The sequence below is a fragment of the Lissotriton vulgaris genome, chromosome 1_1, assembly GCF_964263255.1.
Source record: "Lissotriton vulgaris chromosome 1_1, aLisVul1.2, whole genome shotgun sequence".
Taxonomy (NCBI): Eukaryota; Metazoa; Chordata; class Amphibia; order Caudata; family Salamandridae; genus Lissotriton; species Lissotriton vulgaris.
Window position 1 is genome coordinate 959,388,619 of NC_141685.1, and position 15,684 is coordinate 959,404,302.

Sequence of the window (15,684 nt, forward strand, 5' to 3'; positions counted from 1 at the left end):
AGGACACAGAGAGAGGAGGACTGTTTCCTCTACGACTTCAAAAATCAGCCTTTCAAATAAGTCCACAAGATTCCAATAATCGATTTTATATGGAAGGAGGGAGATAAGCTCATGCAGGCCCCAAATTCGTTACCTGCCCAAGTATCGCGCCTCGAGAAGAAATTTAAGGCCCCAATTGGTTCACCAAGGGACTTGATTCTAAAAGCAGAATATACTCGGTTAGGAGTCGTATTCGGATTATCGCACTCCAGTGTATCAACAAGATTTTATAAGTTTAGTAGTACAATTCACAAATAGAAATATTTATATATTTCTATTTGTGAATTGTACTACTAAACTTATAAAATTTCTTATGAATACATTTTTATTCTTTCCGTGTATCTTTCTCCTTCCAGTGATTTATTCTATTTTTCTTCACACGTGATATCTTGTTGATACACTGGAGTGCGATAATCAGAATAAGACTCCTGAGTATAATCTGCTTTTAGAATCAAGTCCCTTGTAGCACCCCTCTGACCTTTAATTATCTAGTGCCCAAGCCTACAAGGGTAAATTGGGTTTCCCCTGCCTTAATTACCAATTGGTTCACCAGCATGCCTGGTCTCTCGCCCTAAGCCGGATTCGGTTGTTACTCGAGCGGCACAGCGCCGGGCCCGTAATCCAGCGTCTCCAATCACCGCACCTCCAGATAGAGAGGGTCTGCCCCAAGACGCCATTGGCCGGAAGTTCTCCAACATGGCTTCCACTACAGTACGGACGGCGAATGCCTTAGCCATCTTGGGCCGCTACGACCGGCAGATGTGGTCGGACATATCTGCCCTAGTCCACCTCATCCCGGACGCTCTGCAACTCATCCAGGACGGACAAAGAGCATCTGAAGAGATGATTTACTGCGCCGTCGATATTGCGGGCACTGGTTTCCGCCAGCTTGCTAGTGCGGCTGCCTTACGACGCCAGGGTTGGTTGAAGTCCACCTCCTCCGACAGGAAGTCAAGTCCAAGATCCTGGATATGCCTTATGATGGTGAATGGCTGTTTGGTTCCCACATTGACGAAGCTCTGGAGTCAATTAAAAAGGACACTGATCCGGCTAAATCACCGGGCACTTTGTCATTTCGGAAACAGTCCTTTCGGGGTGCACGTGGATGCTGCACTTCAACTTTTTGAGGTGGACAATCTCAATATCGCTCCTACAATCAAAGCAACCAACGTTACTCTTCCAATCAGCAGCAATCAAATCGACAGCAGTCCTCAAAGCCTTATAGGGAAAAGTCAACCTATCGGGGATCCATCCCCAAACGCCAATGACTTTTGTCATCCCCAAAGTGTTGGAGGTCGAATCTCTCTTTTATTCTCACTGGTCCTCCCATCACCTCGGACCGCTGGGTTTTGGACATTGTGATGAAAGGTCATACCTTAGAGTTCGTCAAGATTCCTCCTCATTCCCCACCGTCTGGCCCGCCTCCTCCCCATCTCGAGGAGCTTTACCATCAAGTCCGTCTTCTTGTTCAGAAGGGTGCAGTCTAAGTGGTTCCAGTGTCTGAGAGGAGAGGGTTTTTACTCTTGATTCTTCCTCATACTCAAGAAGACTGGAGATTGGCATCTAATTCAGGATTTGAGAGCTCTCAACAGATATACCTAAAGAGTCAATCTTTCCGCATGCTGACACTATGTCGACAAGTCACAGTTTACACCAGCGAAAACCAGGACTTTCTTGAGAGCGATCTTGGACACTATGCTTTTAAAGGCGTTCGTTTCCCACGAGCGACAACAGAAAATCCTCCGCCCAGTGTCTCATTCGATCAAGGTAGTCAGTTTCTGTCCGGACGTTAAAGTTGTTTCTGGGGATGGCATCATCTTGTATTGCACTGATCCCACACTGCAGTCTGCGGACCCGTCCCATTCAAGAGGAACTGGACGTAGAGTGGCGTCAGGTCTCCGGATCTTTCAACGACCAAGTGGCTGTTACAGCTCGCATGAGAAAGGGCCTGTGCTGGTGGGCACAGTTGACCAACCTGGCGACTGGAACATCCTTCCTCGTCAACGCGCCAGATCTCACGCTCACAACGGACGCCTCTCTGGACGGCTGGGGTGCTCATCTTCAAGGTCTTTCCATCAAGGGCAAATGGTCTCCACCCCAACGCTCTTGGCATATCAACAGGCTAGAGTTGATGGCGATTTTTCTGGGTCTCAAGTCGTTCCTTTCTGTAATTCGAGGGGAGTCAGTGCTTATTCAAACGGACAATACCACCAGCATGCACTATGTGAACAAGCAGGGAGGGACCAAGTCTCGACGCTTGTCTCGGCTGGCTCAGTCGATTTGGATTGGGCTCTACGTCATCAGATCACCTTGACGGCAGTGCACCTGCCGTGCGTTTCAAACATCCTGGCAGACTCCCTCAGCAGGTCCACATCGTCGACACATGAATGGGAGCTGCATCAGCCGACTCTGGATCTTGTTTCATCGATGGGTCACCCATCTCTAGACCTCTTTTCGACACCAGAGAATCGGAAATGCCCGTCTTATGCAAGTTGGCATCCCCACCCCGGATCGTGCGGGAATGCCCTTTTGATCGACAGGTGCAATCTATTCGCTTACGCCTTTCCACCGATCCCGTTAGTACCACGGGTGCTGTGGAAGATGCGGAGGCAGCCCTGCCACATTATATTGATCTCCCCTCGATGGCCCAGACAGGCGTGGTTCTCGGAGTTGCTCCTTCTGTCCCAGTGCGAGCCCATTCCTCTTCGTCCTCGTCCAGACCTCCCGACGATGGACAAGGGCCAGGTTTGCCATCCGGATCCATCCACTCTACAATTGTCGGCATGGAACCTGAGCACCTTGAGTTCTCCAACTTGTATATCTCGCAAGACTGCAGAGAGATCCTTGCTCATGCTAGGGCTCCGTCTACCATCAAAACTTACAAACTCAAGTGGAAAAGGTTTTGTCATTGGTGCATGGCAGCAAATATCCATCCAATGCACTCTACTCCTTAGCAGCTTCCGTTCTTTTTGAGTCTCGCTCAATCAGGACTCTTGCATGCTACCTTGAGAGTTTTCCTAGCGGCAATCTCTCGCTTCCGGCAGGATAGCTCCTCCTCCCTCTGCTCGTCCAGAATTATCCGCCAGTTTTTCAAAGGGCTTTTCCGGAAGTTCCCGCCTATTCGGCGCCCTCCTCCACCTTGGCATCTCAATGTTGTTCTGTTGCAACTTATGAACTCCGCATTTGAGCCCATCCATAGGGCGGACATTAAGTTCCTCCCATGGAAGGTTGCTCTTCTTCTTGTCCTGACCTCATCTCGTCGTGTGAGTGACCTCCACGCCTTTACTATCAAACCGCCTTATCTTCAATTCAAACCTGATGGCGTGGTGCTTCGCACCAACCCATCTTTCCTACCCAAGGTGCCTACGGACTTTCATTTAAACGAACCAGTGTTCTTGAAAACTTTCTTCGCTGAGCCGAAGTCTCCGGCTGAGCAGCGATTACATTCCTTGGACATCAAACGATGCCTTAAATTTTACATTAGCAGAACTGCCTCCTTCCGCAGGTCCGACCAACTGTTCATTGCTTATGGACGACTGCGTCAGGGGCGCCCAGTTCCCAAACCAACGATTGCCCGTTGGATTTCTTCGGCCATTGCTTTCTGCCATCAACAGGCTGGCAAGCCTTTGCAGTCTTCGGCGAGGGCTTATTCTATGAGGGCTATGTCTTCATCCACCGCCCTGTTTGCTGGTGTGCCACTCCATCAGATCTGCCGTGCAGCGACATGGTCCAGCAGGCACACTTTCACCAAGCATTACTGCTTGGACGCCATCAAGGAGGCGGATACCGCAGTGGGACAGGTAGTACTTCGTCATCTTTTCAAATAAGGTGAGCCTCTGTTCCCTCCTCCTTTTATATATATTTTTTCAAAGATTGCTATTTCAGCTTCCATGATTGTATTACTACTGTCTTCATGCATTCCATGCTGTTTAGCAATCTTATTGGAGGTTACTGCTCTCTATTCTATTCAAGCACGTGAATCTATGAAAGACACCCCTAATACTGGAGAAGAACAATTGTTACTTACCTGTAAACAGGTGGTTCGCCACTATTGGTGTCTTTCATAGATTCACATGCGACCCACCCTCCTCCCCTCAGAGGCTCTCTTCTCCTCATGCACTCTGGGTCACTTTGGTGCTACGAAAATTTGAGGGCTTGAGCTTCTGAGGAGAAGGTTCTAGAGGGTGCTGGCGCCTGATTGGCTGTAGTTTGGACTAACATAATGACTATGATATGTTACAAGTGTTTTCTTTCTCTATCATGCATTCCTATGGAGGAATTGTTTTAGAGGTTATGTATTTACTTCTAGTTTTTCTTATGTTCTCACATATATGTATATTTTAGCATTTATTGCTATTTTATGTACCGTGGGACTCCCACTTCGACAACGGGGAATATTCAAGCATGTGAATCTATGAAAGACACCAATACTGGAGAACCACCTGTTTACAGGTAAGTGACAATTGTTCATCTTTCTCACTCCACACGCCTACATATGAGGCCGCTGCAGGAATGTCTGGAGGATCAGTGGGACCAGAAACGAGGGAGCTGGGAGGACAGGATTCACCTGTCGCAACACACTGCCCAGTCCCTGAAGTGGTGGTTTTCACCAGTCAATCTCCTCAAAGGAATTCCTTTCCACCAGGAGATACCGACTCAGACCATTGTGACTGATGTCTCTCTCCATGGCTGGTGAGCACATTCAAACCATCTCCAGATACAAGACATGTGGTCCCAGACTGAGTCCACGTGTCACATCAATTTTCTGGAACTCAAGAGATGTTCATCTAGCTCTGAAGCATTCCACCTGTCTTTTCGGACCAGTTCCCTGGTTCTACAGATGGACAACAATGTATTACCTCAACAAGCAAGGGGGTTCGAGGTCGTGCACGCTGTCTCAGGAAGCGCAAGCGATTTGGTTATGGCTGTTGGCCAGGGGACTGACGATCACGGCGACCCATCTGTCAGGTGTGCAGAATGCTCAAACAGACGCGCTTAACAGGCTCGTTCAGAAAAAACACGATGGGTCTTAAACGACGGGGTGTTGAGACATCTTCGCACGGTGAGGCACTCCAGACATCGACCTGTTTGCCACCGCATAAAATGGCAAATGCCGAGACTTCGCCTCCAGGTTTTACCAACCAGGGAGGCTGAGGAATGCACTGTGGATCAACTGGTCGAACAGCTTTCTCTACACTTTTCCGCCCATTCCCCTGATCCCAGCAGTGTTGATCAAGCTGTCCCATCCAGGGCCAGGATGATCCTCATTGCTCTGGAATAGCCTCGGCAGTGGTGGTTCACCGACCTCCTAAACCGGTCTCTCCTGCCGCATCTTCGAATTTAGAGTCTGATGGACTTTCTCACAAAGTTCGGAGGGCAGCTGGTGCATCCCAACCTCTCGTTGTTGAGTTTGGCAGCATGGCTCTTGAGCTAGTGCAGTATGGACATTTAAACCTGCCTCAGAACTGCATGGATATACTTGGAGGCAAAAAGACCTTCCACAAGGACTTCCTATGCATACAAATGGAAGAGATTCTGCATTAGGTGCACGTCTGGGTGCAGACTCTACATCCTGCGAAGAGGATGTCTTCCTCCCATACTTACTGCATTTGACTCAATCTGGCCTTAATTTTCATTCCATTAAGGTTCACCTAGCAGCTTAAACTGCGTATAGGAAATGCCCTTTACAAACTTCCTTTTTCCAAATCCCTGTCATCAAAGATTTTCTGGAAGGTTTGAAGGTGTCTACTCCGATCAGTCGTCCTTTGCCTCCGTGGGAGCTGAATGTGGCGCTGTCTAGACTAATGAAGGAGCCTTTTGAGCCTATTCATAAGGCTTCTCTACAGCATCTATCCTGGAAGGCAGCTTTCCTTGTGGCTATAATATCGGCTCGCAGGGTGAGTGAGAATCGGGCTCTATGCTGCCAAGAGCCCTATACTGTATTTCATGCATCTAAAGTAGTGATGAGAATTCACCTGAAATTCCTTCCTAAGGTGGTGTCAGATTTCCATGTGAATCAAATGATCACTTTGCCTACGTTTTTCAGAATCCTTCCTCTTCAGCGGAGAGGTCCCTTCATTCCCTTGATGTGAAAGGGTGTTGAAATTTTACTTAGATAAGACCAAGGAGATTCGTACATCGGTTAAATTATTTGTTAATTATGGATCAGTCAGGATGGGGCATGCTACCTCTAAACAGTCCATCTCTAGGTGGATTGTGTCCTGTATACAACTGTTACTAGAAAGCTAACAAGACTCTAGGGGGTAAGCCTAAGGCTCACTCAACCAGAGGCAAAGCTGCTACAGCGGCTTTGCTGCGTAATGTTCCCATTGCAGACATCTGTAGGGCTGCCCCTTGGAAGTCCATCCATACCTTTGCTAACCATTACTGCCTGGACTCTGATGCCAGGGAAGATGCTCAGGTTGGGCAGGCTTTGCTGAGAAATTTGTTTGCACAGTAGTGGTTCTTTGTTTCTTCCGCCGCCTGGTATGGTTGTTTGGGATGGGCTTGCCATTCTATTCACATGATTGACTATACACAGAGATCCCCTACTACAGAAGGAGTAGTTTCTTACCTCCAACTGTAGTAGGGGTATTTCCGTTAGTCAGTCATAAGCAACCCACCCTCCTCCCCGGTGGATGAAACAATAATATCCTGAATGCTACACCTTCAAGAAGAACTGAAAGTAACTTGCCTTAGGCTGTTCATCATGGGATACCGAGGGTCTCTGCGGGTTCCTTAAAGGCACGGTACCCATTTACAGACACATAATGGCAACCTATGGGGCTTGTCTGTCCAACCCTTCCTCTCTATCATGACAAAGGATTTTTGTGGAGGGGAGTTTCTCTAGGTGTGCAACTTACCAAAATGTTAAATTTTGACATTTCTTTTTACTTCAGAATGAAGTGCTGGTCAGTGTAGCCTTGTTAACTTCAGGCTGCATTATTTGTCTTTGATTATCTCTCAAGTGTCTATGCAGGACTGCTGAAGAGGACAACTTAAGAGACTATTTTGATTGCTCCGGGGTCTAAGCACTTGGGCGGGGCTATTCACATGATTATGACTTTTATCAGAGATACCCGTACTACAGAACTGGAGGTTCGAGGCATGTGGGCTGCTAAATTCATATCTTAGCATTAGATCGCCACCTAGTGTTGGGTCCGGATGATCGCACATTGTTGTCCTGGAAGAGTCTTCGAAGTATCCTGAGATGGGTGGCTCCTCCCCTGGACTACAGTGCGCATGGGCATCGGCTCCATCCCCAGATTATTTTTTTCCGCCATTGGGTTCGGATGCGGTCTCGACGTCTCTCCGTCGGAACCGAATAAACATCAATCTTTACGGCCAAAAGGCTTGGGTTCTTTACGTCGGTATTGTTTGCGTACGGTCTCAAATTCTTCCGTCTCTCGGAGCCGGATTCAGCGGAGTTTGTAACACTCTTCGGACATCGAGGCCTTCTCATCGCGACTCGACAACAAGTTCCCAACATGGAGCGGAGTCCGTTTAAACTCTGTCCGCTCTGTGGGTCCAAATACCCACACATAGACGTGCATCCGGTCTGTAATAAATGCCTTTCGCCGGACCACGACGAAGGCAGTTGCAGGGCCTGTGCGAGTTTCAGGTCGAAGAAGACTCTCACGATTCGGCGCGCGGTGCGCCTTGTGGCCAAACAGGCGGCCCCGGATCCAGAAAACATCTTCGACGACCAAGAAGACGAGGACCGGAGCCATCATCTTCAAATCTCCCCGCCCGAGACGGAGGTCGAGGCCGATCCGGAATATGACGACGACGGAGTCGTGGATCAAGACCTTGAATACGTCGACGAGGTAGGGGACGACAATATGGTTTATGGGGCCGCGGAAGATAGCTCAGGGGACGAGCTATGCCCCGAAGTTGACGGACATCAGGAGAGGGTCGCGGGATCGCCTGTCGGCCTTACCCAAGACCCTGGAGCGCAAGCCACGGCCTCGCCTGCTGGCCCGGCCACGGACACACTTGCTGCGCCAAGGGTTTCGAAACCGAAACTGAAAGCAACGGTCTCGGCAGCACCTAAGATGGCCGACCCAAAACCGAAACCGAAAGTCAAGGACTCAAACGTCCCTAAGATGGCGGTCGTCACCGCAAAAACACCTACACCGGCAGCCTCATCGACTCCGTCGACCTCCGGTCCACAGAAGTCGAAGAAACACGGCGATTCCACAAGGTCAAAATCGGCGCCGGAGGAGAGATCCGCTAAAAAGAGTGGCACGCACAAAACTAGCGCGTCGGCGCCGGCAAAGCCAGCCAAAGCAAGCGACACAGCCCCGGCTCCAACGGGGACATCTGCGCATCGCTCCAAGGACTCGGGGTCGGCGCCGTCCGTCCCTCCAAAGGAGCACCGGAACGTCGCTTCCGACGGCAAGGCCGCCTCGTCGGCGCCAAAGACATCGGTCACCGACGCATCTCTCGTTGCTTCTTCACTACAAAGAATTAGGGAGAAGGCTTTTTCTTCGTCGACGCCAGCGCCATCGACGCAGAAGGCGGCAGACGTCCCGGTCAAGCCCGCAAGTAAACTCCTCTTCCTTCTACCGCCAAAAGTGGCGCCGAAGGCCTTTTCATCGAAATCGACGCCAAAGAAGGCGGAATCTTCTACGGCAGGGCCATCTTCGGGTCAGGTGCTCGACCAGGAAGAGGATTCGGAGTGTTTCATAGATGCGGACACGGGGAAGTTAACCCTTTACAAAAGAAAGATCACTTCGCAGCCGGTGGAATCCTATGTCATTCCCCTAAAGAAGAAAAAGTTTCCACAAGACGCCTCAGGCCTCATGGAACCTATCCAGCCTCCTATGGGAAGGAGCCCAACACCGTCTCCAGACCACTCTGAAGGTGAAGGCTATGGTGAAGATGAACAATACACGTTCCCAGTCAATGAGCCTGAGGCACAGCCAGATTCATATGATGTCATTGGGGACCAGGGCACCCAAGATATGGGACAAGACCCACAGACTTTCAGTACACGTGCGTCCCCTACAGAGGATTCTACAGGTTTTCATGCACTCATTGAAAGGGCAGCTGCTAATCATGATGTGGACATGCATGCTGACCCAGTTGAGGAAGACTTTCTGTTCGACACCTTTGCAGTTTCGGAGAAAACTGTAAAGACACTGCCTATGCTCAAAGGGGTCCTCAAGCATGCTGCGGACATCTTTAAGGAGCCTACCAGGGCGAGGGTGGTCAACCCACGTATTGAAAAAAAGTACAGACCAGCGCCTGCGGACCCTGCATACATTCGAGGACAGTTGCCGCTTGACTCCCTGGTGGTCGCAAACGCACGCAAAAGGGCCAACTCCCAATCAACGGGTGAAGCTCCTCCCCCGGATAAGGAGTCCAAAGTGCTAGAGGCAGGAGGCAAAAGAGTGGCTGCGCAGGCTGCCAATTTCTGGCGTATTGCAAATACACAGGCACTACTGGCACGTTATGATAGATCACATTACGACACACTAGAGCAGATTGTGGAACACCTGCCTCCGCAGTTTCAAGAGGGCACCAAAATGATTATACAAGAAGGGCAACTGATCTCCAACGCGGCCATAAAGTGTGCACTTGATGCCGCGGACACAGCCGCTAGGGCCATTAACACCAGTGTTATGCTCAGAAGGCAGGCGTGGCTCCGCATATCAGGGTTCAAACCTGACATTCAGACAACCATACTTAATCAACCAGTCAACCCGGATAGACTGTTTGGTCCAGATGTTGACACCACCCTGGAAAAAATTAAAAAAGATACTGAAACTGCTAAATCTATGGGGGCCCTACAATCACAGCAGTTTCGTGGCAATAATTTTCGTCGCTCAGGTGCCCGTGGAGTCACCAGAGGACAGTTGGGTCAGCAGTCACAGTTCCCTAGAGGTGGAGCACAATCCTCGTACCCCAAACAAAACAAGAGGGGCTACAGGGGAAACAGCAACAAAGGACGCGGCAAAGGAGGCAACAATTCACGCTCCTCTGCCCCAAGCAGCCAGTGACTCGCTGTCACTGCCCCCCGACCACTTAACACCTGTCGGGGGGAGAATACAGCAGTTCCTGCCCGTCTGGATCAACATCACCACAGACAGGTGGGTGCGACAGCTTATCCAGTACGGTTATTGTCTAGAGTTAAAATCCACTCCACCCAACATTCCACCAAGGCAAAGGCCTATGTCCGCAGAGCACTTGCACTTATTGCAGCAGGAAGTGTTGGTGATGCTGCAAAAAGGAGCAATCGAGCTCGTGCCAGTGGGGGAGGAAGGCACAGGGGTCTATTCCCTGTACTTCCTCATTCCAAAGAAGGATGGATCTCTCAGACCAATTCTGGATCTCCGTCCCCTCAATCTGTACATACTGTCAGAGCATTTCCACATGCTTACACTGCAACAGATTCTTCCTATGTTAAACAAAGGAGACTTCTTAGCAACCTTAGATCTCAAGGATGCTTATTTCCACATTCCGCTACATCCGTCCCACAGGAAGTACCTCAGGTTCACTATCCAGGGCACGCATTATCAGTTCAAAGTCCTACCCTTCGGAGTCACAACTGCCCCAAGGGTGTTTACCAAGTGTCTGGCGACAGTGGCAGCGCACCTCAGGAGGCAGAACATCCATGTCTATCCCTACCTCGACGACTGGCTCGTTCAAGCCAGGTCGGAACAGCAGTGCGCCGCGGACATGTCAACTACCATTCATCTCCTTCACGACCTGGGTTTCTCGTTGAATTACCCAAAGTCACACCTTCAGCCGGCACATGTCCGGCAGTTTCTGGGTGCGTCAATCAATACCCTGACGGCCAAGGCGCAACCAAACCAGGTCAGGATAGACGGCATACAGTCTCTAATCCAAAGATTCAGACCGGGACACTCACTTCCAGCAAGAGTGTTCATGCAGTTGATAGGCATGATGGCCTCCTGCATCTTCATAGTCCCGCACGCACGGTTGCATATGCGCCCGCTCCAGGAGTGCTTAGCAAATCAGTGGACACAGGCTCAGGGACAATTAACAGACCTAGTGTTGGTTACCAGTCGGGCATACAACTCTCTGCATTGGTGGACTCCACACAACCTTTGCAAGGGCCGACTGTTCCAGGAGCCAGTGCCACAGGTTATCCTGACAACGGACGCATCTCTCCAGGGATGGGGAGCTCATCTGCTCACTTACACAGTGCAGGGACTATGGACGACGCAGCAACAGAAGATGCACATCAACTATCTAGAACTGATGGCGATCTTCATGGCGCTCAAGTCCTTCATTGTACATCTGTGCAACAAGGTGGTGTTAGTCCGGACGGACAACATGACCGCGATGTACTACATCCAAAAGCAGGGGGGCACCCACTCACCACAGCTGTCTCACCTGGCTCAGAGCATGTGGAAGTGGGCCATTCAGAGGAACATCTTCCTCATGGCAGAACACCTCCCAGGGAAGGACAATCAGATGGCGGATCTGCTCAGCAGATACAGCCATCAAATGCACGAGTGGGAGATACATCCATCGGTACTCCAGCCGTACTTCCAAAGGTGGGGTCGTCCAGACATAGACCTGTTCGCCACAAGGGAGAACACAAAATGCCAAAGCTTCGCCGCCAGGTTCCCACACCCCCAATCGCAGGGCAATGCGATATGGATGAACTGGTCAGGAAAATTTGCTTACGCTTTTCCCCCGACACCTCTGATACCACTGGTGGCGAGAAAACTACGGCAACACTCGATGACACTTATCCTAGTTGCTCCAACGTGGGCGCGCCAAGCCTGGTACACCACGTTCCTCAAACTCTCAGTGGTGCCGCATCAAAGACTGCGCCTCACGCCCAGACTTCTGACGCAGAACCATGGAGAAATTCAGCATCCAGATCCGCAACAGCTCAACCTGGCGATCTGGCTCCTGAAGTCTTAGAGTTTGGATACCTCAACCTACCTCCTGAATGCATGAACATCATCAAGGAGGCGAGGAAGCCGTCAACCAGAGCATGCTATGCCGCAAAGTGGAAGCGTTTTGTCATTTACTGTGCGGACAATGACATAAACCCGCTAGATGCATCTATCCCTAACATCATTTGCTATCTGTTACACCTTTATAAGTGCAAACTAGCGTTCACTTCTATTCGGATACACCTATCCGCCATCGCAGCTTACCTTCAAAACAGGCAGCATCTCTCAGTCTTCAGGGTGCCTGCCATTAAAGCGTTTCTTGAAGGTCTGAAACGAGTCATTCCCCCAAGAACACCGCCAGCTCCGGTGTGGAACCTCAATGTGGTCCTCACCAGACTGATGGGACCACCATTTGAGCCACTGCACTCGTGTGAACTGCAATTCCTGTCGTGGAAAGTTGCTTTCCTAATTGCGATTACGTCACTAAGGCGGGTTAGTGAGCTGCAAGCGCTCACAATACAAGAGCCTTTCATTCAAATTCATCCAAATAGGGTAGTGCTACGTACTAACCCCAAGTTCCTTCCAAAGGTGGTGTCACATTTTCATCTCAACCAAACTATCGATTTGCCGGCATTCTTCCAGAACCCACAAACAGTGGCAGAAAGAATGCTCCATACGTTAGACGTACGGAGGGCATTGATGTACTACATAGACAGGACACAACACTTTAGGAAGACGAAACAACTCTTTGTTGCCTTCTCACCACAACACAAAGGCAACCCGATTTCCAAAGCGGGAATAGCCAGATGGATTGTTAAGTGCATTCAAATCTGTTATCAAAAAGCCAAGCGCACTTTAACAATACCCCCAAAGGCACACTCCACACGCAAGTTGGGGGCATCCATGGCTTTCCTAGGAAACATTCCTCTAGAGGACATTTGCAGAGCAGCCACGTGGGTTACACCACATACCTTTACAAAACACTACTGTGTTGATGTACATTCCAAACAGCAAGCGGCTGTAGGGCAGGCTGTTCTCAAAACACTTTTTCAGGTTTCTGCAGCTGGCACGGGCAACCGCCGCTAATGGAGGGACTGCTATGTATTCTATGCTAAGATATGAATTTAGCAGCCCACATGCCTCGAACTGAATATGCTACTTACCAGTATGCATCTGTTCTTGGCATGTAGGGCTGCTAACATTCATATCGCCCACCCTCCTCCCCGGTGCCCGTCGCAGCTGCAGATATACTATTGTATTCAATCATTAGCATGGACATCCTTTACACTTTTCACTCCATCCTCTGCCACAATGGCGAAAAACAATCTGGGGATGGAGCCGATGCCCATGCGCACTGTAGTCCAGGGGAGGAGCCACCCATCTCAGGATACTTCGAAGACTCTTCCAGGACAACAATGTGCGATCATCCGGACCCAACACTAGGTGGCGATCTAATGCTAAGATATGAATGTTAGCAGCCCTACATGCCAAGAACAGATGCATACTGGTAAGTAGCATATTCATTACAGGTGAGAAACTACTCCTTTCAGGCAGTCTGTTCTTCTCCCTGTCTTTGCCTGTGCCTCCTTACTGCCCTTGGTGCTTCAAATGTCATCCATTTTAAGTCCAAGTACTCTGTTGTCTCTGATAGAAGTCTAGATCGCCCCATGTGGATTTCAGAGTTGTAAATGCTAAGGCAGTCTCTTCAAAGTATGTTCCATTCCATTGTCCCCAACATTGCTGAAACGTAACTGGTACTGTCAGATCTTTCCATAACCCCCCCCCCTCCCAAAAATACGAAATGAACTAGTGGAGCCATAGGGTTGATGGCTCCTTGGAAGCACCCACTGGTTTCTACTGAAACAGCTTTCCTTTCTCATCGGAAAGCAGTTGGGGGAGGGGGCAGTGAAATGGTAGAGTAACTGTATACATGGGCACTGTGTTTTTGTTTTTTTTTAATCCAGAATACTAGCGTATTCGTACATTCTTCTCACCCACAGCTTTACCATAAGACCTCTGAAACAATTGCATAGTTTTGCTCTCCTTAAGCTAAGTAACATGTTTTGTGTTTATGCAGCTGAACTGGCTAAGTGTGGATTTCAACAATTGGAAAGACTGGGAGGACGATTCAGAAGAAGACCTGTCTAATTTTGATCGATTTTCAGAGGTAAACTATTGAAACCCTGATTGGGGGTTTATCAGGCTGCTGATGTAAAAGATGTTACCAATGAATATATACTTGCAGCGAAGCTTTATTTTCCTCAAATGCTACTGGTGCTCCATACATGAATGGTAGACCAAATTTCAGTGTATGCAGTAATTTTCATCTTCGATGAGGTCATGGTTTTATGTTGTTGTACTTTTTCTTGTAAATTTAAACTCCATTCTTGGCGGGCTGCACTAGTAGTTGATGATTGAATGCATGGATAAAGTGAACTGTTGGCTCCTTTCCTCAGCCTTTAAGGGACCCTGTAACATAATTCATCCCAAAGAGGATGCAAAAGATTCACTTAAGTGTAAGGAATGCACCTCTAAATAGCCTATTTAGGGTGAATTTACATATACCATCACTAAAAATAGCACTACACATGTACATTGCAGCACCCTTATCCTAAATCACTGCTAAAAGGTTTGTTGAATGTGGGTAAACGGAGGTCTGACATACGTTACATTAGCGCAACGGAAACAAAGGCCATGTGTACCTTTAAGAATTCCAAAGTCAGTTCTCTTTTATAAAGGGCACAAGAGTGGAATTTAGTAACACTAGCAGCTATTACTCAATTTCAACAGCTTTTTTAGTCAGTTTTGTACTTTTTCATCATTACGTGTATTTCATCACTTTAAATGTTTTAAGGCTTTTCGGTCTATTCCAGTAATTTTTCCAGTCGCTATGCTTTCTCACTTGAAGTACTTCTTCGTACCCCTATCAAGTCTGTGTGGTCTGCTTGCCAAGAACAAATTTTTCTGTTTGACCGTCATGTGTTTAAAATGTCCAAACGCCTGACCAGTATTGTGATTGTAGGGATGAGGACCCTTCTCAAGCAACAACCAATAACCCGATTTCTATGTATCTATACTTGGATTGTTTGCGTATCAAAACTATAAAGTATCAAAACTAGTACTCCAATCAAAGGAAGAGCTCCAAATGACTGTCACTCCTTCATTGATTACAATTATGTTTCAGTTACCAGAAGGCAACTTCGGTTGAGACCCTCACTAGTTGAGACCCTGACTACTTGGGGAGCAGCTCCTTGCACAAAATAAGTAAGTTTTGCCTTTGGAGGACCGGGTTTCAACCCTCTGGAAAGTGTGTCCGCGTCTGAAGAGGTGTCCAAATCGGACTGTCAGTCCTATTTCATCACTGTTTGGTTCAGTGATTTCATGAATTGCACTTGTGCCAAATACAAGACTTCACATGAGGCCACTCCAGCTATGTTTGATGGATCATTTGATCCAGAGGGGGAAGACAAGGGATGAAAAACAAATTTGACTCCCAACAGCAAGACAGTGTAGTCGGCAGCTTTGTGGTACAAGGCAAACCACCTAATGCAGGGTATTTAATTTCAACAAGATCTTCCTACCAAGATCATTGTGACGGATGTCTTATTAATGTAGTTGGGGCACTCACCTTGGGCGTTCAACACTTGTGGACTACAAAAAACAGTTCTGATCATATCAGTTTTTTCTAGCTCCAAGCACTCTGCCAAGATGTCAAGCATTCCAACCACCTTTGTCATCTTGGAGCACAGTGACATTGCCACCACAA

The 15,684-nt window shown here is 48.7% G+C and overlaps 1 protein-coding gene across 2 annotated transcripts in view; it reads left to right on the plus strand.

The window, feature by feature from the left end:
* PTGES3 (prostaglandin E synthase 3) overlaps positions 1-15,684 on the plus strand; it is a 185,739-nt gene that overhangs the window by 71,791 nt on the left and 98,264 nt on the right. For both annotated transcript variants that reach the window (XM_086959916.1, XM_086959920.1), the window contains exon 5: positions 13,996-14,085. In XM_086959916.1, the coding sequence (XP_086816042.1) occupies positions 13,996-14,085 (90 nt within the window). The remainder of the gene's footprint in view (positions 1-13,995; positions 14,086-15,684) is intronic.